The 26,543-nt window shown below is 48.2% G+C and overlaps 1 protein-coding gene and 1 long non-coding RNA gene across 3 annotated transcripts; both read left to right on the top strand.

Annotated features, from left to right (window-relative positions):
- The first annotated feature begins 17,610 nt into the window (after nt 1–17,610).
- Nucleotides 17,611–21,980, top strand: TMEM250 (transmembrane protein 250). Of its 2 annotated transcripts, none has more exons than XM_066332903.1 (3): nt 17,611–17,750; nt 18,976–19,147; nt 21,212–21,980. In XM_066332903.1, exon 3 carries the CDS (start codon nt 21,333–21,335, stop codon nt 21,750–21,752), a length of 420 nt encoding a protein of 139 aa, XP_066189000.1. In that variant the 5' UTR covers nt 17,611–17,750; nt 18,976–19,147; nt 21,212–21,332; the 3' UTR covers nt 21,753–21,980. The 2 variants fall into 2 exon arrangements, with proteins under 2 accessions (XP_066189000.1, XP_066189002.1); XM_066332905.1 differs by having other exon boundaries at nt 17,749–17,885.
- Nucleotides 21,981–24,064: 2,084 nt separating this feature from the next.
- Nucleotides 24,065–26,166, top strand: LOC136369933 (uncharacterized). Its single transcript, XR_010745093.1, has 4 exons — nt 24,065–24,256; nt 24,918–24,970; nt 25,507–25,549; nt 26,099–26,166. It is a non-coding gene; the product is annotated as an uncharacterized lncRNA (long non-coding RNA).
- Nucleotides 26,167–26,543: the final 377 nt, after the last annotated feature.

Here is a 26,543-nt window from a genome sequence, read left to right on the forward strand (position 1 = left end):
AGATATGACCTCTGGACTGTATTTAGGGATTTTCGGCCATACCTCAAAAAAGGAATGTGCAAATAATATGATACATTAAATTTAAGCCTGCCAGCCTTTCACTACTGGACCTTTATCCTGGCTTATACAGGAAAACCTTTGCAAACAGAACTCCAGTGTAGCAATAAAGTGGCTGGGCTCAGTAGGAATATGTGTAAAGCCAAACATGCACATGTATATTTAGAAGGTTGAAGCCCTCCCCAAACATCCTGCTCAGTGAATAGTTGAAGGCATGAATAAAAGATCTCCATTTGGCTCAGTGGTGTCTCCAGGCTGGGTTCATTTCCACTTACAGATTATTACTCACCAAATGTATAGTCTATGGAAATCTAACTAATTTGTTGTTGTTTTCTGGTTGCTGCATCCCGCTGAGTTATTGATTGTCTGGACTCAAGGTATGCATGTTATTGTAATAGGCTCCTGAGCTGTTAGCACACCATTGATTCAATATTTCTCTGGAGCAAAAGCCTACTGCCAAGGAATTTCCAGGCACTGAGAGGCTGTAACTATTCCTATAAATTTTATTCTTAGCACTTTGAGCTCGGACAAAACTCTTCTAGTTGTTGCCAAAACATTTCTCGTTATTAACAGTAGAAGCGGGAAGCTGAATAAAAAATGGGAGCAAAAGAAACTCCTCTGCTGAAGGGAAGCTTCTAAATGTGCTTTACTGACCACCCCTATGTTCTGTCTTTCCAGCCCCTAAATTAAGGAGGCAGGACATCCTGGTGAGGGGCAGAAGCAGTAAATAAGCTCATGGAATTCTCTCCCTGCCTGCCTGGTGCTAGCAGTGCTCCCAAAAACCGTGCCCCTTATTTCACAGGATCCCACGGAGAGGCTTTCTCACTGAGCAAGGACTGAGTAAGGAGACTGAGCAAGTCTTGTGCATTCTACTCCTCATTGTTAGTGAGGGACACCAGCAATCTGGAGACATTTAGAAAAGGACTGTGTCCGTCACATTTGTTTGTAGGATTCTGCAGGATCATGGGCACAGATTCTCTAACTTATTTCAGGTACATTCATGCCCTACTCTGTGCTTGGCTTGGCTTTTTTTTTGGTAGGCAGAGTGCTGTTTGCAGGGGGTGTACCGTGGAATAAGTGACACTGGGTGGGGTGAGGGCTTTATAACCATAAGTAAGGATCAGCTCGTATTTGTCCATGGCTAATCCCTCGCCTGTTTCATCACTGATTCTCCCAGCTGAGCAACAAAGCCTGCAAGGAACCAACTTAAAAAAAAAAAAAAAAAACCCAAACACAAAAAAACCCTGCATGAAACTAAAGGAAATCAAAAGCAAATTATTTTCCAGATTATAGCCCTCCAGAGCTGCTGAGATATTGCCCATTTTTCACAGCAGACAAAAACATTTTCCTGGGGATCAATTTAGCTTCCAGAAGTCGGCTCCTTTCAACCCATAATCCATCATATTTCCCCATTTGCAATCTCTCTGTGTCTGAGTGTTTTAAGTTTCCTATGAATTATTTTATAAAGAGTATAAAGAGGCCTTTTTTCCTGCTGAAATGAGGGAGTTGCCTTTCTGCCCTATCAGGTCAGATACCATTAGACTGTTGTACAAGGGGGCCCTGCCATCCATACCTCCATATTGGCAACTACCTTAGTAGGCTCATCTGTCAAAGAGATCCAGTAATCAATCACTGCAGTGATCAATATGCAGCTTATGCATTCATCATTCCTTTGAGGAGACTATTAGGATGAAGTTGTCAGTGAAACAGGAACAAAGGGAGAAATATACTGAGATGGCTGAGGGGTGGGAATGTGTGTTGGGGCAAGAAAGAGGAGCTTAAAAGGAGAAAATACAGCTCTACTGAGAGAGGGAGAGAATTTTGCACCTTGAGGGAAGGAGAAGTTTGTGACAGATTTATCTGGGTGCCCAGGAACGTGGTGCAGAAGGTGACTCATCTTTCAAGAGGCAGAGTGGTGTAAAAATTTCCAGATCTCTTGATTGGTGTGTCACTATGATTTGTGGGCTGCTCTGCAAAGGTAAAACAGGTACCACGAGGAGCTGGGCACAAGCAAGGCAAGGAGGAAGAGGCAGGAAAGCTTGCAAACGAATCCATGAGAAGCACGTTGAGGCAGGGAGAGGACTATTTATTTATTGCTCGGAACTCATGCCTTTATTCCGTTTAATCTGAGCCCAGGAATTATTGCAAACACTGACGACCACTTCTGCCTTGAAAAACACACCAGGGTCCCTCCAGGTCTCAGCAGCACAGACACTTGGAGGCATTTGTGATGAGCATAAGCTCCCTGCCTGGGGCACTCTGACCACAGACCCCCCCCCAAAGCCCACACTAAATCTGTCTCAGAGACAGGACTGAGTGTCCATGTCCCCTTTTCCAAAGGAAAAGGAGTTGGGCTGGTTCCCAATCCTCACATCAGGTCCAGTGGAGTCAGGGAAAAGGGTTAACACAGTTGGACCTTGGGAATTTTCAGGCTCACTTATGATTATTCCCTTATCTGATGCAGAGCCATTATTTAGTCACTGTAATAATTTACATTAATTGGATGTAATGCATAACAAATTTATGAGACTGGGGCTAGGCTCAGCTTTTGCATAAAACTCATCTTTGTGATGTGCTGACCAAGCACAACGGGCTGGGATCTGCCAGTCAGAGCAGAAGTGGTGCTGACCCACATTGCCCAGGGACAGGAGGGAATGTGCTCAGCCCCAGTGGGATGCTGCTGAAAACCCTTCAGCTGTGATTGCTGTGGGGCTCTTACAACCACTCTTAGTAATGGGTAGGTCTCTCCAGCAAATGGCTCCCACAATTTGGAGAGAGGGATAAAGTTGTGTTTGCCATGGATTGTCTCTTGTCTGGTTCCAAACTGAACTGAAAGAGGAAGAAACCTGGGTGTTTCTTCAGGTGAGTGTCTGAGCCAAGCCACAGGTCTGTCAGCCAGAAAAACTGGAGGCAAGTGGTGACTGGGAGGTTCTGACCACAGGTCAGAGAGGACTCAGAAACAAAGAGGAAAGGGAAAAGCCTGCGATGTGATCCCTGGTGCTAATTAGCTTGACCCCAGGGATTGTGTCTTAAAGTAACACAGATGACCTGTGACCATGAGGTTCTTCCAACTGTGATCCAATAGAAGTTGCAGGAATGATTTTTGCTTTGCATGCGGCCCCAGGGTGTTTGTCTCTTAACTGATTCACAATAAACCTAGGAAAACATAGGATCCTTCCCCTAACCTCCATATTCTTACTTTACAAGACATAGTTTCCTTCTCATACCTGATGACCAATCAGAAAAACTTCGGTCACCTCTAAGATCTTGAGTCCAGCATGTGTCAAGAGTCAAGGCAAGGGTTGGTTCCATTCTGGTGCTTTCTTCTCCTGGTAACTCCACTCTTTTCCTTCCTAGGGTGTCCCTACATTGGCTGGTGACCCGTCTTGAGTCACCAGGACTGGCAGGAGCAGGACTGGCTCTGCAGTCAGCTTGTTTTGGAGGTGCTATAGCTGCCAGTGTTGTACTTGCACACATTTACCTTCCCCAGGCCCTGTTCTGTTCCATGATGGTCCAACCAGTGCCCAAGAGTCTGAAGTCCTTCCCTCTTGACAGTTTCTTCCAGGGTGCCATGCATCTTAATCATTTGTCCTAATAATTTATTACAGAATTAAGTGTATTGCCTAGGAAGCATGCCAGTAATGCTCTGCCAGTATATGTACAACACTTTGTTAATTAAAAGTATTAGGCGATATAGACTCTATTGTTGTGAATTAATCAGTTTCATTACAAAGAGGATCAAGTATCATAGTTAAAATAATAGCTTTTGTCATGCACCAAGGTGAACGCCTCGCATTGGGCAAATATTTTTTTTTCGTCTAAGTAGTAAATCATTGCCCACGTTCATGCGTCTCCCTTCCTCACCACACTGTGTGGTCAGCAAGCTGCTGCCAAGGTGGAGTGACAGGGAATGGAATTCACTTTTTCCCTGGCTGTAGCCCACCGGGACCCTTCCGGGGCTGGGAAAGGAAAGTGCCAGAGGCAGCACGGAGCTCTCCCTCCTCCCGCAGCCTCTCAGCCCTGCAGGTATTCGTGTGGAGGGCTGGGAGCCCGTGTGACAACCTCGCAGGGCTGCCGGAGGTATCGAAATCTAGTTCCCTTATTTATTTGGGGGATTACTCTTTTCTCTCGGGCAGGAGTGGAGCGCAAGGGGTTGAAAGAGGTTTAATCCCCGAGACAAGAGGAAACCTTGGAAAAGGTTAATTGCTGGGCTTTGCGCGTTGTGTCGTGCGGCTGCTCAGGTTACGGCAGCGATGCCATCTGCTCAGCGCCCCGCCCTGCATAATTCACCAGCCTCGCATGTCGCTGTTGGGATGAGCGTTCGGATGAGCGCTCCTGGGCTATTCATGAGGAAGTTACCTTTAGGCAGAGCTCAGGTAACCGGTTACCCGACACCCCAGACTGACTTCAGCTCTCTTGTCCTTTTGCCCTTATTGTTCCTGTGCCCAGGTTGTGGGAGTTAAGAGGCAGTGGAGAGGAGCTGGCTGGGTGGTCTGTCCCCAGCCACCTCCTCCAAAGGCACAGGGCCCTGTCACAGCCGGTGCTGCTGTGCACCTTGCCCTGCTCAAGCGTCACCTCTGTGAGTCACCCTTTCAGATTGGCACAGAAGGTTTGATGCTATTCCCTATCCAACCCATCTCCTTGCCCTGTGTGTCTGGGCAAGGACACTTCATTTTCCTTTTCCCATTAAAATCTCAACCTGTTTGGAAATTCCTTCTGGCTTCTTTAACAGCCACAAGTTCTCTCAGTGTTTCACCTGCTAGCAGAGCTGCGTTTCAGGGCTCCAGGCTGCCCAGGGTGCCACTTTATGGGTGACACTTCAGCAGCACAGTGTGACTGGGATGTTTTCCTACCTCTCCATGCCCAGGCCTTATGTGGGGTAAACCATTTCCACAGAGTTTTTAACTTGATATGGAGTTGGTCTCCTCTGCCAGGGCACCCTTCTCATCTCTGCTGTGTAACCTGAGTTCAACTGCTCCTTCCCCATGAATATTTTACTGAGGATCTTAGTAGATGAGCTCCAGCTAACATGTGGCAAACAGATTTCCAGTACAAAAGGGCCTGCTAAAATGATGGTGCATGAAAGAAACCCTGGAAGGAAAGGAAAGAAAGGTTCACGTTCTGGAAAGGGAAGCACAGTTGAGCACAGTGAGCTCCAAGCAGCTGCTCCAGTGAGCTGAGGGAGGAGAGAAAGGAGCACCAGGAACTCTGGCAGAGTAAGCAAGGAGGGCACTGGTGAGAGACAGAGACAAAAACAGCTCAGGAAGATAAACTGAAGCTCTTCTGGTTGGCCTAAACTCTTATTTATATGAGCTTGGAGTGGTTTAATTGATCTTGCAGCCTTCAGCAACCCGCTGATGAGAGACTCCTGGGTTAAAAGCAGTAGATGCACATATAATGCATGAATTTGCATAGTCTTGTTTAGGTCCTTCACAGGGAAAACTTATAAAGATCCTCCAGCAGTCAGTTCCATTGTCCTGTAATGCTCTGGGGGAAAATAATCAGCCTGATGGTTTTACTGTGTTCCACTTAATTCTTCCATAGAAAGGAAACAATGTTTTATTCTTTTCCTTGGATATTATCTTGATTATTTGCAGACAACTACTGTAGGATTTCTCAATATACTCCACACAGGTAAATCTGTGGCTCTGAGGTTCATTAACCACAAAATAGAGGATTAATTTCAGATCCAATGAGAGATTAATTTGGCAATTTCCCTTCACCGATGAGGTGAAAACCAGCAGTACTGTCAATAGCAAAAGGTCTTTCTGCTCTATTGAACAGCCTGAATATTAACAGTAATCTCTGCTGCTCTCTTCAGCCAAAAAAGAGATGCTCTGACCCCCACCCCCCCAAGGACTCATTAATGATAAAGGGCCCAGATTACCAAATTAAACGGAATTACTTTGACCCAAGTAAGGGCAACAGGTTAATTTTTGCATAAACCATGACCGTGTTCATGCCTGAATTGCTCTCCAGGCCCATGCCTGGGTGTGGGGCTCGGGGACACTGAGAGGTGAAGGTCTCTGGGAGTCTGAGCTCCTGAAATATTGGCTGTTTCATCGGGTTTCCCTCCTGAGAGGGATGAGCAGGATTTACAAGGCAGGGCTGATTTGAACTGAAGCAGCCATTTGCACAGAATAATTTCCTTCTCAAGCCCTAAATTCAGATTTTATGGCTTCCTCTGCTCCTTTTGGTCTGCTGTGTGTCCTCCCTCTGATCCCACTTGTCGTTCACACAGCTCAAGGCAGAGGCTGCCCCACCAGGGCCAAGGAGAGGTGACAGCAACCTCCAAATTGGGACACTTGTTCCAATGTATAATCCCTGGATATGCTTGTATTCCAAGAGGAAACACACCAGCAAAGACAGGCAGTGAGAAAGGGGCTGCACTGGACCCAGCTTGGGGGCTGGAAACCTTTAACAGAGCTGGGCTTTAGGGCTGTGAATAGAGGTGCAGCTTCTTGGGAGAAAATTCCAGCCACCAAGGAGGTGGAGGCTTGGCCACATCTTAGCAAGTCCAGCCAGGAATTCTGGCACAAAGCCTGGGCTCACTCCTATGCTTCTGGGAGCAACAAGACTCTCCTTCCTAAAACGTTTAGAATTTAAAATGAATCTGCTGCAAGAAGGGGTCTAGAAATCCCCTGGGGAAACGTGAGGCTTTGGAAAAGGACCCTCAGCAGTTAGGACTCCAAAGCAAGGAGCAGGGTCTGCCTAGCCCAGCCTGCTCCTACCCACCTCCTCTGCCAGGGCCTCCTTGCTCCTTCCCAGTTGTTTGGGATCCCCAGGCAAGGGATCCTACAGGGATAACTGGGATTCTCTGTGGTGCAGAGCATGGGGTGCTGCTGGACGTGCCCAAGGCAAGTGGGGTTCAGGCTGCTCCCTGAGCAGCCTCTGGCTTTGTGTTAAGCTGGGAATTTATTGGTGCTAGTCAGGTTAATGCACTATTACTTTGCATATTAATAATCTCTTATTACATTTGTTCTTAAGAGTGGTATCATGTTGAGGCAATGAGGATTAATGGCACCTCAGTAATATTTACATATTTACATTATTAAAAAGCAATACATCTTTTAGACAGCCCTGGGCATGGTGTAGAATTGCTGATGCTCTTCTGAGCCCATCACAGCCTTCACCCTGTGATACCTGTCCTACTCAGAGTCACCTTTCCCAGGTGTTCAGCAGGTTTAGCCAGGGTGAGGAGGCTTGGGCACCCTCTGGGAAGAGCTTGTGGCTCTGGACAACTTCCAGCTGTCGCACCCATCATCCTGGCCAAACCCCTCCTGCTCCATGGGCCCAGTGACCTCAGCTGTCCCAAATGGTGCTCAAACCACCCCTCTGTCAGTGGCTGGGAGATGCTGGGGGGCTGCAGCAGGGTGTTGGTTCCCTCCCTGGTGTGTCTAAGGACGATGGACAAGGGAGCAGAGGTTTCTCCCCCACCACGTTGCATCCCCAGGGAAAAGCTCTGCGACTCGGCTGGAGGCTCCCAATCACCTCTACAGTCTTAAACTTAATTAAAGCTGCCAGCTTCTAATTAAACTACTTAATTAAGTGCCACATTGTCAGTAGGTAAAGATGGAACAGACTTAATTATTTAGCACAATGACATAGAAGAAAAAAACCCCACTTTAAAAGCGTGACATCTCCTAGATGGGCAGGAGCCCACCCTGCCCTGCCATGTGCCACCCTGCAGTGCCAATGGCCAGCCAGTGTTCCCAGCAGCAGCCTCAGGTGAGTGGCCTTTTAGAGCTGTTTTGAGCTTCTCCAGAAAGGAGACACCTAAAACTTCCATTGACATCACCAGCCCTGCCCGGGACACTGTGAGTGGGGTCAGCAGCCATCTTCTCACCATCTCTCGCCTCTCCTGAATCATCCCCAAACGTGGATCATTGACCCCAGACCACAGAGGGGTCATCCTGACCCTGCTGGATCAATGGGCAGAGCCCAGCAGCCTCCCCAAGGTCAGGTTTTGCCTTCACACACTGGCAGAGGCTGCTGGGTGGGTGCTCTCCTTACCCCAGGGCCTCTCAGAGCAGCACTTGGCTTCACCCACCGCCTACTTCACCTCATTTCCATCTTCCTTTTAAAAACTCTGCCTAAAGGCTCCTGTCTGCAGGGTGATGTAACCTGAGTGACTCCCAGGCTGGCATTCTGCAGGGAAGATTAATGGGCACTGTCTTGTCAATAAATCCATAAAGACCCCAAACCCATGATGAACGTGCAGAAGGTAAAGGCAATGGTTAATATCTTCCAAATAGGCCCCAGAGCCTTTGAGTGCAGGCAAAGAGGAAAGCACCAGTGACCCCTGTTAATCTTTTCACTGGCTCCAGCAACTATTGGCACCTTTCGCTGGCCAGAAATTTGCAAGTCTTTGGGGAGCAATGATTCCACAGTCGGGGTCTCTTTGAGAGAAGAAAAAAATTCCCTTTGCTCCTAAAATGGGACCATTCTTCCAAATGAAAATTGACATTTTGGTTTGAACTTCATGACCTCCAGTAATCACACTAATGGCCTTAGCTGGCTGGCTGGGAGGGAGCTGGCTGTGGCCAGGACTGATGGGACCTGTATGGATCGTTGGAAATGAGGATGGCAGAGGCTGCTAACATTGGGCTCTAACTGGCCAAGGCACTGCAGGGGATTTCTGACCTGCTCTGGAGACTTTGAACTGCATCAGGTTTGATCTTGGGTATTGACAGAGTGCTCACTGAGTGCTCTGAGCCATCCATCCACCCACACCCCAGTCCATCCATCCAAGCTGAGCTGTCAAAGCTAAGGAGCACCCATGGAGGGCAGTTCCTGTGCTCTCCACAGCTCCCAGCCTTTCTCAGGCATTGCCCCTGGGACTCAAGGACCAGCAGCACTGGAGAGGGACTCCCTGTCATCCTCAGCTCCAGGCTCCGAGTCCAGCTGTGCACAGTTGGCCAGGAACAGCAGCAGGATCCTGGTTCCCACCACCACAGCATTGCAGGGGCAGCCCCTGGCAGGGCAGAGCTGGAGTCAGGTTTCCCTCTGACCCCTCTGCAAAGGTCTCCCCTCTCTTCCTCAGAAGAAAATCCCCATTTCCCACTTGTTATCCACCTGCACCGTGGTGGCTGGGGTTGGGAATTGGCTGTAACTACAAATGCAAGAGGGTCCTTTTATTTTATTTTTTTTAATACCTCATTTAGTAGGTTAATATTCCGTGTTATTTTAGGCTGTTTGTTCTATACATCTGCCACCCAAGCCTGTACAGATGTTTTAGGATTCTTTAATCCTGACAAAGGACTTAGCGTTAAGGAAAAATGGGTTACATAAAGATCCTTATCTCCTTAAGAAATAAAGCATGTTTGGGGCATATTGTGTACAAAACAAGACTAAAATAGAGACAGAACATTCTGGGGCCACTTACCAGATGTCCAGGTTGGCAGACATGGCTCTGGTTTGCCTGCAGTTTCCCTGCCTGGCTCCTGAACCAGAGTTACAGCCTGGGATGGGCTCTGCTGAGGGAAGAGGGGAGCGTTTCTGTGAGAGGCAAAAGTGCCAGCTCAGTGTGGAACAGGGGAATTACTGAGTTCATTTAACTTCCCACTAACAGCAGCTTCTTGGATTAGATGGCAGGAGTTTTGCTTGGGAGAGGACTTTTCCCAGGACACCAGCTCAGGCTGGTGCTCTGCCCATGGCAGGGAAGGAGATTTCAAGCTAAAATCCTCTCTCAGCCAGAGCTGTTGGAGTTTCCAGGCTCCTGTACAGTATTTCATCCCAGAAATGCACACAGTTCTCACATTTTTGTGACTCTGGTGATTGATCCAGCCTGTGTAAATTACAAAAAGGAGTCACAATCCTCTAGGGTCTGAAGCAGAATATCAAAAGAGCATGGGCTCGTGCTGCCTTAATTAAAACTTCGTTTAATTAAAAACCTTGAGAGCTTTATTAGACTCAGTAATTGATTTAATTTTCTTGTGGAATTCTATTACGAAACACTTCCAACACATTGGCTTTGGGATCTACAGCACCATCCTCCTCCCTGAGCAGCACCTCTGCCCTCTCCAAGGGACAAACCCCAAGCTCCTTGGCCCAGCAGATCCCAGAGTCTCACAGGACATTCCTGCTCAGTGTGGGGATGAGCTCCTGGCTGGAATAGGCTGTGCCTCACTCAAAGCTTTCCCTTGTCTGAGAAGTTTCTCCCTGTTCCTCAGCTGCCAGAACAGCCAAACTGATCTCCTCCTTCCAGAAGGAGCTGGGGAGAAGCTGCATGTGAGATTTGTGCTCTCAAACACACTCTGATCTCTCTGAGGTGACACAAAACCCTCTGGCTTCCCCCTAGGGCTGAGGCTGCTTTGGCACTCTGGGATTCACCATGGTTTTTGCAGAGACCCTGTGCAGGGGGAAGGCAGGAAAACCAAATCCCCATCATGGCAGGTTTTGCAGCAATTCCCAAAGGTGAGGGTGCCCTATGCCTCAGGCTGGCACTTGGCCTTCCTGAATTCCCTTTTTGCTCCCAGCCCTGCTCTTTCCTTGCTGCTCCAAACCAAAGTGAGTTCTTCTGTGCTAAGAATCAGCTGCCACATTTCCCCCAGCCCAGGCTGCATCTCTGTGCCAGGAACGATTGGCAGGGGGAAGAGCTCTGGGAATTGCCCCAACACCACCTCCCCAGCCAGCTGGCAGTGGATACTCTGGAGAGATGATGGGTGTTAAAGCCTTTCTGGTCAGGACATAGGAAATCAAACAATAAAATAATACTAATAAAAAAACCCCTTACCACCACACAATGATTGTCTGATCTATATCTATTTCATAACATCCAGAATTAATAGGATACAGGAGTTAAAGCAACCATGGCAACTGAATGCAGAAAGGGCTGTCCTTGTAAATAAATGAATTCATAAATAACTCACAAGTGCTGATATAAAAAGTCATGGGAATCTAATGCAATGCTAATGCAATTCAAGCCTTCCCTTTTTTTCCATGCAGAATTAGAATATTGGGTGCGCCTGGCTTTGCTCCGTGCTACAAGTGTCATTCTTAAGATAATAGAACTTGCTAATTGTACCAGGAGCCAGGCTGTGATTGATGAAGGCTTTGGGGTTTTGTCTCCTTCATGTTCTTCCCAGCAAAATGTTGCACCAGTAAGTTACAGGCTGGAAGTGAATTAGGGAAAGTTAAGGAGCAAGGAGCAGGATTCATCCCGGCAGAGAAAATAAGTCCATTTGGTGACCGTCAGTGTGGCATTTTTGGAAGTAATGTTCTCAGCTCTTATCCCTGTGCTTCCTGTGCAGATAAAATATTTATCATATTATTGATGTAGGGGCAATTTTGCCATGGAGATCCTCATTTCCCCATATTAGGAGAGGGGCAGTGCTGTGATCTACACCAAATCAGCTTTATTTCCTTGCAATGATTTCCCCCAGTTTGAAAATCGTTGTTGATATATTTGAAGACAGTTTTGTCTTATAAACACTTCGTTCCTTTTTCTTGATAATTCTTGCTCATATGGATTTTGCTACCGTTTGATGCTGGAAAGCCATTTTCTCCTTTGCACTACACAGTCTATGCATAATCAATATCAAAAAGACTATGAAAAGCTTTTAAGCACCAGAAGCTTCTCTCAAACTGTCAGCAAAGCATTTTTCCAAATTACAGCCAAACCCTTCCCCAGACCTCTTGGATTGCCAATTGCCCTGGGAACACAGGGACAAAATTCCACTTAGCAAAAGAGACAAAGGGTGCAGTTTGCCCCACGGAAACGTGAGAGTTTGGTTTATTCCCCCAAAAAAACCGAGGTGGAGAAGGCTCAGGGGCCGGCAGTGGAGGATGGAGAATCCATCACAGAGGATGCAGGGGGTTCCCGCTGCTGGTCCTTCCCGCAGGCATCGCTCCATCCCGCAGCTTTGATGGATCAGATGGAACTTGCCAGGCCACGAGACGAGGGGTCTATGCCTGCTTCACACCGGGAGAGGCTCGGGGAAGAGTTTTCGCCTTGAATTCGGAGCTTCTCAACCTTTCGGAGTCGGTTTTCTCCCTCCCCGCCCGCTCCCTGTGTGCCGCGGCGCGGCAGCCGCAGCATCCCTGGGGCAGGAGCACCGCCACGTGGGATGCGGCCGCAGGCACAGCCCCGGCTCGTCCCCGGTCTCCACGGGGACCCTCGGGGATGCCCACACCGCGGGGACCCTCGGGGATGCCCACACCGCGGGGACCCTCGGGGGATGCCCACGCTCCGGCCACTCGGGGCTGACCCTTGCCCAACCCAGGAGATGCTGCCCGGGGAGTTTGAGGTGCTCACCTGCTCTTCCCTATTGGTTTTGAAAAACAATAATTTCAAAGAGAGCTTTTACAGTAATGTACATTAAAATTAGGTTATTAGAGATGTATTTAGAGAGCCCCATCAAAAAGCACGTGGTGTTTTGGATTCCTGGCTCAGTGGACCCTCTCATGCTGACAGCGATGCCATCACAGTTAATCCCAGCTGGTGAGGAGCTGACACTGACTGATGCTCTGGAATGAAGCCTAAGAAACACAGGCAAACTCATCTTTCCATTGATCCCACCGGACTGAATGCTGTCCCTAAATCTGACACCTGGCCGATGCCCAGGGCAGGTGATTTCATTGATTCAGAGCTCGGCCACCCAAGCCTGTTTGGTGGCTTTGCCAAGCGAAGGTTTGTCTCTGCTCTCTCCTGTCCCTCCAGCATGGCACGGCCCAGAACTGTGGGTGACACAAGAGGAGGTTGTTGTGTTGCTAAAGTGACCCCAGAGCAGACAAATCTCATCCACACTGGAGGATCCTGATGGATCCATGCAACGGGCTTAAGGGGATCCATCTGCACATGGTATGACTGAGATACAGTATTCATGAATGGAAAAAGAGGGAGCTGAGGTTCTCAGGGAAAAGCTGTTACTTTGATCTGAAATATCACCCTTGGAGAAGCACTTTGCAGAGCCACAGGATTTGGGAGGCTTCCTCATCCATCCCACCAAAGCTCAGCTCCTCGAGGCAGGGATGGATTGGGTTTTACTGCCTCCTGCTTAAATTAGACCCAGCCTACAGAGGAACAGAAGGCAATAATGACACCTCTCCTCAAGAGTTTTCTGCATAATAAGCAGTTTCTGACATCAGCCAGATCAGGACTCGCCAACATGATGCAGCAACAAGCTTTGGCAGGAATTCTGTCCCTGGCAAAGCATCCGATTCTATTTTCATTTGTTTTAGAGACAGTTACTCACTCACCATATGTGTGCAGCTGGCTCCTGCTCCAGCCCCCGCAGGTCAGCAGGAATCTTTCCATGACTCCAGCATCTTTAAAATAACCACCTTCCCATTTTCCAGAGGTGGAGGGAACAGCCAGCCCAGCGAGGCTCTGTCTTTTGGGGTAGCCAAGTGCCCCTGCTATAGGACAACACACATTTTTTATATGCATCAATCTTTTGTGGGTTCATTAGTACCCCCACCCACACCAACATTGGACTTTTCCTTCTTGTCCTGATTCCTGCAGCAAGGAGGGAGCAGTTTTCTGGGGCAGAGTGGAGGCAGGCAGCCCCAGTCCCCCAAACATCCCCTGGTTTGTTTTTAGAGCAGCAGAGGCTGGCAGCAGCAGATTATTATGCCCAAAAGCAGCCTGAGGTGTCACGTAGCTGGAATACATCAAACATTACTGTCTCACCGAGCCTCACACCAATCATTTATTTCTTTAGAAACTGCAGACTGCTCTAGTTTTATATTTGACAAGTCACCTGTAAAATATATATATCCATAAAAGCCTGCCAGGAGGAGGATTCCTGCAGGGACACGGCAGCCTGGCCTCGCTGAGCTCCTCAACCCGACCATCTGCGCTGGCACTCGGCGTGGAGCTGGCACTGCTGCTCCCCAGCCTGCAGGGTGTTCAGTGCAGGCTTTGCTGGTCTCTGCATCCCTCACTCCCTCGGGATCCAAAGCTGCCAAACCCCAAATAACACCCCAAAACTCTGCAGCCCTGAGGAGCTGGGAGAGCTGGGGCTCAGAGTGCTGCTCTGGGGCTTGCAGGGCTGCAGAAGTGGGAATTAGTTCCTCTTTCTGCTATATGTCTTTTTATTTGATTAGTCTAATAGGCTGCATTATTATTAACCACATGCAAATCTCCTCAAACTGATTAAAGTTGACATTTCCAGCCACGAGATGAGATCTGGAAAGAAGTAATAAGGAGAAATTATTTCACAAGCTTTTACACTTTAGATTTGCAGGGAGGATCGATTACATTTAAAATTTAAGGGCCAGACTCGATCCTAAATCTCCTTTAAGGAAAAGGAAATAATTAATTCCTTTATTTGTTTTATTTCCTGCTCAGCAAAACCCAAGGGAGTTTAATAGTGGTTTTGAGTGGTGCTTTTGGATATGACTGGAAGGCAGCAGTGAATGCTTGAAAAATACCATGTTAAGACTTTATTATCTTTAAGCACTGAAGAATTATGGATGTCTACATGGCTATGGGATTGCTGGGGAAGTAATTGTTTCTGGGTCACCCAAGGAAACTTGTTAACTATTTTTCTGGATATTCTCTTCAGCACATGGATTTTTATTTACTGATTTCTGCTGGGGATCAAATGGGGCTGACTGCCAGATATTTATAAAGCACAATCCGCGTTTCCAATAAAAAGTGGCCCAAATGGTCAGTTAGGCTGTGGAAAAAATATTTTTCAGAGATAGAGGAAAAGAGAGAGGAGGAGAGCCTTGCAATGAGTTCATTCCCGCAGCAGCTATGTGAACATTGTTATTTTTTGTAAAACAGGTGTGCAAAGGTTAAAGACCAAATATGGGTGTGATTTTCCTGAGGTTCAGGTACTTTACAGGGTTGAATACACCTTACAGCCTCCTTCCCATGAACCTGTAAATGAGAACCTCTCCATAAAACCTTGCTTACGCCTGCAGAAGTGTAATGTTTAGCTCTCCACAAGTAATAGTATTGAAAGCTTTCCTAGGCAGAGGTCAGGCCCATTTTATTGTAAGTGCAGATCCATTTGAAGTGCGAAAGGACTGAGCTAAAGGACATCTCGACATTACAGGACTGTTACTCCAGCTCCAGCCTAAACGACCTGAGCCAAGCTGAAGGCAGCAGGACTGGAGGTCACCACCCCCAGAGAAAGATCACATTCACAAAATTACTCAAAAATGGGCAGGGAAAGTCTCTGCAGGTTTGAATCCTTCGCTCATCTCGGGCTGAAATGAGACTGACCCCATGGACTAACATTGCAGCCATTCATCCACGCAAGGGCTGTCCATGACGGGCGTTTGCTGGCAAAAATTCCCCTCCAAATGGGAAGAAAAAGATGTTTCCATTATGAAATGATTGTGGCGACTCAGCTGCGAGTTTTTTGCCTTCAGCCTCGAAGGCATTTCTTGCATTCCTGCCTCAGCACACCACCTTAGCGGCCCTTCACGTGCAGCACCACAGCAATTCATCATTAGCCAGTCTCCAAATTATTCTAGTGTTGATTAAATTAGTAAATGCAATCACAATCTGAAGCAAGTTAATTGAGAGAATTTATTTGGCCCTGACAGTTTTATGCATGTTTGATTAAGTATTATAAGGTTTGTTTTTGATTTTTTTGCATAATTTAACTTTAAATCCTGCACTGGGTGGGGGAGGGAGCATCAGCTATTAATGACCAAAATAAACTCTTTTAAGAGGCATATATTTATGATTTATTTCTAAAGGCAGTATCTTCCAGATTTTTTTGTTCTGTTGCCAAAGTGACGAATACGTTCAGAGCAATATTTTGAGCCGTCCGCTTCTCGCTATAAATCTCGCGAAATGTGCGCAATTCATTAAAAGTTTTGAAAGAAGTACAAGTTAGCATTTATATTGCAACAAGTGACATATAAATGTGTATGTTTGTCTTCAGAGCGGGCCATAAAATATCCAAGGCCTCGTCGGCCGCACTGACGGGAACTAATGGCCCGCTCCGGGGGCTGATGATGAGTTTCATCACAAATCTTCAACGCTGTCAACACCAAACTGTTCAATCAACAGGAATATGAGTTGTGTCTTTAGTAAAATTAGCACGAGGAAGAAATACAGCCCTGAGGGCTGTGGGCGGGTTCCCTGCGGGCTCTGCGGGGTGGTTTCCTTCAAGGAGCTGATCTCGCTGAATGTCAAAGCTTCGATTCATGCCTGACCCCGGGGCAGTTTGATTGTTCATGGAGCCCCCACGTGCATTTCAGCAGCAGAGAGGTCAAAATGTGCCAGGCAGGAAATTGAATCAGGGCCTGTCCTGATTTTTTTTGGTCACAGAATCATGGAATGGTTTGGGGTTGGAAGGGACTTAAAAACTCATCTCATTCCACCCCCTTGCCCCTAGTTAACCTTGCAGTAGACCAGGCCAACCTGGCCTTGAGCTGAAGGTCACGCTGACCTAAAAATCTAAAAGGGTCAGCCTTGGCACTGGTGCATGCACGTGGGGTCACTCAGTGAAACCCTCTGGGGTTTTCTGGAGGGTAGGAAAGACTTTTCCCACCCAAGGGATTCCTGCAGGACACCAGGAGCCCCCAGAGCCACGCTTTCATTCAGCAGCATCCTCGTGATTCCCCAAGGCAAAACTGGAAATTTCATCATTTTGTTGCTCGGGCTGAAGTTCCCATCTCTGGGTTATGGCTCCAGTCCCAAAGAACGGCAGAAGGAAATAAATGGAATGTGGGTGGCTCTCCTGCTTATCCAAGGCACCAAACAGACAGTCCCAGTTCCGTGCTACTGGGGAAATTTATCAGCTCCTCACATCCCCTTCTCCCTCCCACCAGGAGGTGAGTGGGGTATGTGGAGATGCCAAATTCCCAGAACTCCCCAACTGGTGCCTTATCCAGAATTCCCTCTGGTGTTTCAGGATCAAACTGCTCTGCAGGGCAGGGGAAGGGGAGGAACCGGCCCGGCAGGAGCTCCAGGAGGGACCAGGACACCGGGAGAGGTTTGGCCTGTGCACAGCAGCAGCTCTGAGAGGTGACAGATGGCCCGAGTTATTATTATTTAATGTTTTTCCACCGCGGCACTGCCCAGACACAAAGTGGGGCAGGGAGCCAATGACCAAAGTTGTGTATTCTTTCCATTATGGAGAAGTATGCCTAATTAAATCTAAGGGGAAACAGCAGGCAGGAAATTGTTTTCCTTCCCTTTGTATTGTTTTGAATTTTTCTCCACCTGTTTTGTTTTTTAGGAACTTTTTGGGTCTTTTGGGGATTCTCTGGACAACCTTTGACTGCTGCTCCTGGTACACTGGACACGGAACTGCAGCCCCGGAGTGACCAGGCTTGGAGTGACCTCCAGAGTGACCAGGCCTGAAGTGACTCCTGGAGTGGCCCTCAGTGTGACCCCTGGAGTGACCAGGGCCGAAGTGACCAGGGCCGGAGTGACTCCTGGAGTGATTCCTGGAGTGGCCCTCAGTGTGACCCCCGGAGTTACCAGGCCTGAAGTGACCCCGGAGTGGCCAGGCCCGGTGTCACCCCCGCAGTGACCCGGCCCGGTGTGACCCCCGGAGTGACCCGGCCCGGCCGCCCTCCGTTGCCAGGGCAACGCGTCCCCGCCACTTCCGCCGGGGGGCGGCGCGCTTCGATGACGCCATCACCGCGCGCCGCCGCTCCCCGCCCGCCGCCGCCGCCGGAACCGGAGGAACCGGAGCCGCCCCCGCACATGCGCAGAGCGGGCGCCCGGCGGCCCGGGCCTCGCTCCGCCCGGGCCCGGCGCGGCCATGGGCACCACGGTGAGTGCGGAGCGAGGCCCGGCGGGCGGCGGAGCCCGGGCCTCGCCCTGCGGCGGCGGGAGCTCCTCCCCGGGGCCCGGCGGTGCGGCAGCGCTCGGTCACTGCCCGCCGGGCCCGCGGCTCCCTGTCCCCGGCGTGAGGCGCGGCCGTGCGGGGCTGCCGGGGAAGGGCAGGCCGAGCTCCCTCCCGCAGCTCCATCCCCGAGCGGCCGCGGTTCCGTTCGGCATCGGGGCGATGTAGGAGGAGTTGGCGTTTCCCCTCCTCCCGGCGCTCGTCCCTCGGTTCTAACCTTTATTTGTCATTGTCCCTAACCTTGTGCGGCTCCTCCTGGAGCACTCGGGGCCCGCCCGAGGGTCCCGTTAGCTCCGGGCGGGTCGGAGCTGCCGGCGCTCCTCCTCCGGGAGCGGGGAGTGCCCCGAGGCTCGGCGGATCCTGCCTGGAATGCCCGGTGGGTGCGGAGATTTCCGCTCCTTACTCGCCCTGCACTCGCTTTTTAAAGGAGAGGGAGTGACAAACTCGCCCGAACGAAGAGTTACTGGCGTTTTTCACGTTCTTGCGGGGCCACCACGAGCGTGGTGCTGTGGGTGACAGCGGCCTGCAGGACACGGAGGTGCCTCGAGCTGGAATCCTGTAATGCCCCGAAAAGACCGAGTTGGCGCCCAAAATTACAGAGTGGGTGTCCAAACCTGTTGTGGGCATCACGTGCCGAACACAGACTGGGGGATAATCACAGAACCACAAAATGTTTGGGTTGGAAGGCACCTTAAAGCATATCCCATCCCACCCCTGCCATGGGCAGAGACACCTTCTCCTATCCCAGGTTGTTCCAAACCCTGTCCAGCCTGGCTTTGGACACTTGCAGGGATTCAGGAGCACCCTGTGCCACCTTGTGCCAGGGCCTTGCCACTCTCACAGGGGAGGATCTGCTATTCCATATTCAGTTTGGAAAGTCTCTGCTCCCCCGCATCATGTTTCATGTTCCCCAGAACAATCTGTGGCAGGAGAAGGTGACCAGCACGAGTTGGTTGGGATTTTCTGTCCTGGCATTGAGTAGCAGCTCACTGATTCTTCCCAGCATGGATCAGGAAGCTGGAATCCATATATTTTTGAATGAGAGTCTTTATGGGCTTAAAAATTCATGCTTGAGGAGAGGCCTAGTAATTGTGAGCAATTTAATGCACGAAATGAGCAAATTGAAAATGATTGTGTCTTTTTTGTCTTTCAGATCAGCTCCTGTGCAGAGAGTTGTGAGTTTATGAAGCACCTTAGCAGTTTCTGTCACTCTTCCTAGAAGGTGTCACAGGAAAACTTCACTCTTTTGTTCCAAGACATTCAGTGGCATCCCAGAACGGCAGCGGAGCCCCGACCTGCTGAGTGGATGGCAGCACCCCTAAAATGTAACAATTCACAGTTTTATTTTGTCCTCCCAATGTTCCAGTGTTGATATTTAGGTTCACCCAAAGAGCAGGAACCCACCAAAAGCTGTTTGTTCCCGTGGTGGGCACAGTAACAGTGGGAACTGTGAAATCTTTGTGTCCTGGTGAGGGAAGTTGCAAGGAGAGGCTGCACTGTCAGGAATTGAATGCTCTGAATCCCCAGCATGTGATTTTTGACCTGTCTTGCTTTAGTCCTCCAAAAATATCTCTGAGAGCAAACGCTCAGCCCCATCATGTGGGAAGTGTGTGGGTCACATGCTCCAGGCACAGAACTGGGTTGGCTTCAGGCAGTGTTGGTTCAGTGTCTGAGCAATTCCTGTGCCTTGCAAAAGCCACATTTCCCATTGGCATTTCCTGGCTCCAGACAGGAAATGGGGCAAGAGGCACCTAAAATAATGAGGGTGTCTGATGACTGAGGAGAACCCTTGGTTTTCTAAATTCCTTAAATCATAATTTTAGCCCTTACTCCTACTTGGTAGTCCCTGATCCATGTAGAGCCAATACTGCCTCACATTTCTGTAAGGGCAAAAAGGAATTGGAACGTGGGGCTGAGCAGGAGAGATCAGAACTGGAATTCCCATTTCCATGGAATTTGAAGCAGGAAGCAGGGCAGAGACTTCCCCACTGATACACATTGAATCAGAGAAGGATTTTTGATACCAAAAATACAATTCCCTGCAGCTTTATCATTTGCTCTGTGCTTAGTTCTGTTAGTAATGAAACTAAAGAATTCTCGAAGTAACTCTTGAATTAGTTTTAATTTTAAGAACAGTCAGATTTTTGGTTCAACAAAGGAAAGACCTGCCTGGATCTGACCACTTGGGTGTGCGAGGAGTCTGGGGAAGTTTGTTTTCCAGCATTATCTGATGAGTGCATTGTCATTTCATAATTCCCGGAATTTGGCACATCAGGAGCCTGGGGTGAAGCAGAGAGCAGCTCAGAGGCTCCTGCTCATCACTCACACAACAACAATGGGTGTGTGGAAGGATGTTAAGATTATAAATCCTAAACACTGCAGAAGATCAAGATAATTTCACTTATCTCTGCAGGTCCCCAAGGGGAGAAATAAACTGGTGGATGCCTTTGAAAGGCTGCCTGGCTTTGCCTTGCAGTGACAGTGAGAGCACAAGGCTGGCCTGGCCAGGGGAGGTGCATCCTGTGGAGTGTGAAAAACATGATTGCCTCATTGTTCTTCCAAGACCTTCCATTATTTTTCAGTTTGTTTATTTGGTGAAGCTTTGCCAAGTTTGGAAATGAGCACAAATCTGGAATCCACTTGTGAAAGTGAACTCAGAGAACTCTTTTTTTTTTTTTCGCTTTTAAAGGAAATATGACCCAAAGGAAACGCGTACATTAATATTACTGCTCTCACATTAACATTATTGCTCAGGTGGGTGGGCTCTTGCAGCATGACTGTTAGATTGGAAAGATCTATGAATTAACCAGGAAAATTTCAGACCAAACCTCTTTGCTGCAATAACAGTGGATAAAGTTTATGACAGGCTACAAGTGGTGCTGGCTGGGGAATTTGTTTGGAATTCCAAAAAGTTGGAATTTATTTGGTGTGGAAACAGAATGTGTTTGTGTGGGGAATAAGAAGCAAAGAGGCAAAAGAGAGATGTTTTAAGGGAAGAAGTTGAGGTTTGAACAGCAGGTATAAGTGAGCGCTGATAGTGAAATCGGCCGGGATAAGTTGCTCCATTCAGCAGCATCAGGAGAACTAAAACTTTGTATTTTCCAAAAATTTGGAATTTATTGGTGTGGAAACAGAATGTGTTTGTGTGGAGAATGAGAAGCAAAGAGGCAAAAGAGAGGTGTTTTAAGGGAAGAAGTGGAGGTTTGAACAGCAGTTGTGAGTGCTGATAGTGAAATCAGCCGGGGTAAGTTGCTCCATTCAGCAGCATCAGGAGAACTAAAACTTTGTCTTTTCTATGTTATTGACAGAATCTTTTACTGCCTGTCTCATTTATCAGCCCCAAACCAGAGCTCAGCTCACTGTGCCTTTCTCTTCTACCTCCCCCACAGGTGTCTGTTCCCTCCGAGGACACCCAGCCCGGGCTTAGCTGCTCCGAGTCCCTCCGCTGCTGCCATCTGATATGTGCCCTGCGGCTGGTGGCCTGGGGCGGGCTGCGCGGGGCGGGGCCCGATGCCGGTGATCCCCATTCCGCGGCGGGTGCGTTCGTTCCACGGCCCTCACACCACCTGCCTGCACTCCGCCTGCGGCCCCGTGCGCACCACGCACCTGGTGCGCACCAAGTACAACAACTTCGACATCTATCTCAAATCGCGGTGGATGTACGGCTTCATCCGCTTCCTGCTCTACTTCAGCTGCAGCCTCTTCACCTCCATCCTCTGGGTGGCTCTCTCGATCTTGTTTTGCCTTCAGTACCTCGGCATCCGCATCTTCCTGCGCTTCCAGTACAAACTCTCCATCATCCTGCTCTTGCTGGGGAGGAGGCGGGTGGACTTCAGCCTGATGAATGAACTGCTCATCTACGGGATCCATGTGACCATGCTGCTGGTGGGGGGCCTGGGGTGGTGTTTCATGGTCTTTGTGGATATGTAAATAAAACCAAGAGCATGTGGGATCAGAAGGTGACTTTTCTTCTAGCCCCCACCCCTTGAAATGTGTCAATATCCTCCTCTTCTTCTTCTTCTTCTTCTTTTTTTTTTTTTTTCTAATATAAATTAAGTTATTTCTCAGTGCTAATTTTTGTGGATAAATGAACGTGCTTGTCTCTGGAATTTGTATGTCTTTGAAGGTCAAGGTGCCATTTTGATTATCAAAGTGCAACACTTGATTGGGTGTTTTATTCTTTGTACAGTGCAGGTTTCTTAAGTGTAAGTTTCTTTTAATCCATAAGGGCCTATTTTGCTGTTCCTGTATTCCTGTGGCCATGAAAAAGGCAGTGATCTATCTGGAGGACAGAAGCCAGATAATTTTGCACTCTACACTCTTAATGCATCTTCACTATTTTCCTAAAAATGTTTCTTAATGTCTCAGGCGTGTAATAAGCATCTTCCTTTTAGGTTTTTCATTTTGCATATTCCCAATAAGAATCTGGGCCCAAAATTCAACAGAGTGCAGGGCTTTGTTTTTTATTTTCTCCTCTTTGTAGATTTATGCAAGACATACATTTGCCCGGCTCACTCTCCTGTTTCATCCACTTTAAGGTGATTATGGAGCTTTGAGTGGCTTTGTCCTTTTCAGGCATTTAGTGCTGAGTAATTGAGTCTTTCCCTAATAGCACAAATCCACGGGAGGGATGGGAGCAGCGCTTGTATCATGTGCTCCTGAAATTCCCAGTCACGGCGAATATGTTCTCATTTTGCAGTGATTAAGGGGGACCCATTGCAATGATCCTCAGTGTTCAGATCCTGGCATTTGGTTCCACTTCTCCCTGAATCGATTAGTTCCAGCTTTCTCACAGAGATTCTTCTGTCTCACGGAGCACAATGAGGTGAGACTGTCTTACCTAGGAGAGATTGGAAGCAGAGTGCGGTCTGAGCTGGCAATAATTGTTCCCTGAAATGACACAAGTTGTTCTGCCTCCACAGCAGGGAGAAGGAGGGTCACTGCAGAGCCTTTACCGGCAGCTCCAAAAGCCAGTTGAATTTTAAGCTCAGTTCTGCTGGTCTTGATCTAAGATGTCACTGTGCAGTCAGTCAAGTAACTCTATTTATGGAGCCCAGAAGCTGGCCTAAAGTTTATTTTTATTCTGCTTTTGTTTGTTTGTTTTGCCTTATGATGGGATATTGCCTTTTTCCCTGCATTCTTTAAGGAACTGTTTGAAAACAAGTTGGTAAAAATTACGCAGAACCTTTTCCCCTCCCTCCACAAAGCCTTTGGGGTCAATCATAGGGAAATAAGCAAGAATGAAATTATGTGACTGGGTTTTTATCATCTTGGTCAGAGCTGTGAGTTCTAGTAGCCCACAGGGAAAAATCCTTCCCCATTTCATCTTGTGAGTGATGCAGCCTTTTGCTGACATATTTTGGGTTGGAGGCTTGTGGATAGAAAATAGAGAAGCTTCTGTGTGGAGCCCAAAGCTGAAGCAGCCCCCGAAATTCTCTCATTATGGAGTGTTACAGATAATGGAGCTGAACAGCAGAGCTGAATAAATAACGACCACGGTGGTGTGAACTTTAGATTAGCCCCGAGAGAGCCAAAAGCTCCTTCTGCAGCAAAGATGGAGCATCAGCATCTGTCACAAACTGGTGTCTGAAACTTTCCTCTCAACAGAGAACTCCCCAGAGCCTTTTTCTGGGATTGTTCTGCGGACCTCAGATCCTGAGTGTCCTGTCTGAGCTCCAGCTTGCTGTGTGTGCAGAGAGAGCTCCCAGGACTGCTCAGCCCGCTGCTTTCCTGCCCGGTACAGCTGCCAGCCCGGAGCATTGCAGGCTGGGGAGGCTCTCAGGGTGCCTGTGCTCCACAATTCCTGCAGAAAACCTGTCCCAGCCCACAGCAAACAGCTGGGACAGCAGCCGGGATCCTCCTTGGGCGGTTTTTTTTTTTTTCCTGGGAGTGGCTGAACTTCAGCACTCCTTGGGTAAAAAGGGTGTTTTGTGATGATTTGTGGTCCCGTGCCTGCCCGCTCCTCTCTGATGGGCACACTCAGCCAAACCGGTGGTGGTTTGGTTCCAGCTCCGGAGGAAATAAAGGTCTGGGTTGTCCTCAGGTCGTGAACTTCTCTGGTTTCACGGTGTTCTTTGAAATCCCCCGCAGGAACAGGGTGACACTCCCGGCTTTGATGTGTGTGAGCCTGTAAAGCAGAGCAGCGATCATGCGATTAACACATGAATAGCAGGTGGTTCTTCCAGCGCTAATTTGGTCAAGGAACAAAGGAGCTGGTGGGTACAAGGAGTCTCACAACCTTTTTTCATCATTTGTAATTTGACTGCGAGCCAACTGCTTTATTCCATAAATATGACAGCCTGAGTGAGCCTTTTTTAATTTTTTTTTTTTTTTGAGCTGTCCCTGCTGGGCAGCCACCGGGATGGGAGGATCTGCCCTGGAGCCTCACAAGGTCACTGCCGGAGGCTGAACCCCCTGGCCAAGTGCAGATGTGGGTGAGTGACTGATGTTGAGCAGAACCTCGTTATCAACAGCGCATTAAAATCTTATATTGAGAGCCTTGGGTCATTATCACTTCCTTGGCGCAGGGAGTAGGAGACTGAGCCTCGATTTTACACCTTCCTTCAATAAACCCACGCCGGCCACTCAGATTTCTATTGGCCCCGTGCTCTGAGGAAGTGTCCTTGATAAATCACAAAAAAAAAAAAAAAAAAAAAAAAAAAAAAAAAAAAAAAAAAAAAAAAAAAAACCATTGCCAGATGCCCAGAAATTTCTCCAGAGAGACCCTGGGGCTGAGCTGCTTTAGCTCAGTGACTCCTCAGCATCTTCTACAAAGGTGGCCAAGTACCTGCACTGAAAACGCCCTGAAGATCAGGTCTCCTGTGGCGAACAGAGTTAGACAACCCTAAAATGAAGTCATTGAGGTGGCCTCAAAGGCACCAGGATGTTCCAAATCTCTGATTTTTGGTCATCACCAGCACTTGGACGCCTTGGTGGTGTGATCCTGCCAGCACATCGGGGAAGTGAAGTCCCTGTGAAGTCATGCTGGCAAGGAAGAGGAATTAATTTTTCAAATTATTTGTTTTATGATGTAATAATTTAGACATTTTCGCTCTACCTGAGTGGAGCAATATTTGGCACTTTTTCTCTTCAAAGCAGTTTCCAACTGGAGCTAATTAAACCTCACAACATCCCCAGGAGGTTGCACAGTAAGTAAGATCTTGGGAATGGTTCAGAATGTAAATTCATTGGTTTTAATTTTTTTAAAAAAAGCTTTTAGGATTATTTTGCCAAAGTATTTCTTCCTTGCAGAATTGAGATTCCTAAACTTTCTTAGAAGCTGAAAGGGAGCCAAGCCACAACTGAGGGAGGGAGAAAGAGGCAGACTAACTGTTGTATTACGTTTATGCAAAGAATAAATCGAGCCTTTTCTCCCCCTTTATTTAATTGAAAAACTTGGCATTTTTAATAAAGAGTCACACAAAATGTTGTGGAATACAAGTAAGGAAATGGAGAGTTGAACTTTCTGCTTTTCAAGAGTGGTTTGTAATGATATTTGCCAGAAATATTTCATGTTGAGCAGGTTCTTGCAAACTGTGCCTCATTGGGGAAGTTCCTGTTCTTTTGGGTATCTCCCTCTTTCCAAATTCAGCCTTGGGAGGAACGGATTAAGCTCCAAAATACATTAAGTCTATTAAAGATATAAATGACTTGAACTCTAAAATTATTGCAATTTTCATTTCAGCATTCCTTCGTGCAGATTCCATCTTGAACAGCGAGTGCAGACGGTTTGTTTGGATTTTCCCTTTCTTTCCATTTTTGGTCTTTAAACATTCCCATTCTACACAGTGGGTTAAAAACCTCCTTAAGGCTCATTAGGAAAAATATAAAAAATATTGATTTGGAGGAGTGTGTCCATGGCAGAGCTATTCCAAACCCTTTGGAGAGTTTGGAGCTTTCCAGGTGTTTGGGTGACAAGGGGGATCCCTGAGGAGCCGTGCGGTGGCGAAGCCGCCTTGGGCCTGTTGTTCAGTCTGGGAATGTTGGAAGGAGACTGAAGTGTTGGAGTTTCACCTCGTTAACTCTCCAGAACATGGCACCAGCTGGTGTTTTGGGTGCCTGTAAGATTCTGTGTGCAACATGCCACCTACATTAAACTTGGCTCGTTAACATGTTGGTGGATGGGTTGGGAGGGAAAAGGAGTTTCCTCTTCTGGCGGCGGTGTCGTCGTGATGTGGGGATGTCCTGGTGGTTGGGTGGCAGGGTGGCAGCACAGTTTAGCCTGAAGGCTGGGCTTGATTACCCAAAATGAATGACTTTGTGATTCTCCAAAACAGGGCAGTGCAGGGTAGAGGGGAAGGAAGGAGCTGTCACTTCCCACTGAAGGGCGCAGCAGTTCATTCCTAGGAGGTGCTGTCTTTCCTCCTCGCCCTGCTGGAGCTGAGCTTGCTGTGCACAGCTGTAGTCCCAGGACACAGCAGTTGTGAGGCACAGAGGAATATTCCTGCTGTGGTGGACTCTGCCATTCCTATTCTCCTTGTGTGGACAGTACTACAGTGATGTTCAACAGCATGAAACCCTAAAAGAGATGCTGGACAGGACTTTTCTTCAGTGACTGGCAAAGTTGCAGTCCATGGAGCACAGGTTTTGGAGAACCAGTATGGACAGGACCATTACAGAGCAGCCTGGAGATGTATTTGTGTGGATGGAGCAGCCCACCATCCCCGTGGGTGTAGGAGCTGCTCCTTTCTCTTATCCCAAGAGCTGAAGAGTCACGGGGGA

Source organism: Sylvia atricapilla, chromosome 19, assembly GCF_009819655.1.
Source record: "Sylvia atricapilla isolate bSylAtr1 chromosome 19, bSylAtr1.pri, whole genome shotgun sequence".
Lineage (NCBI taxonomy): Eukaryota > Metazoa > Chordata > Aves > Passeriformes > Sylviidae > Sylvia > Sylvia atricapilla.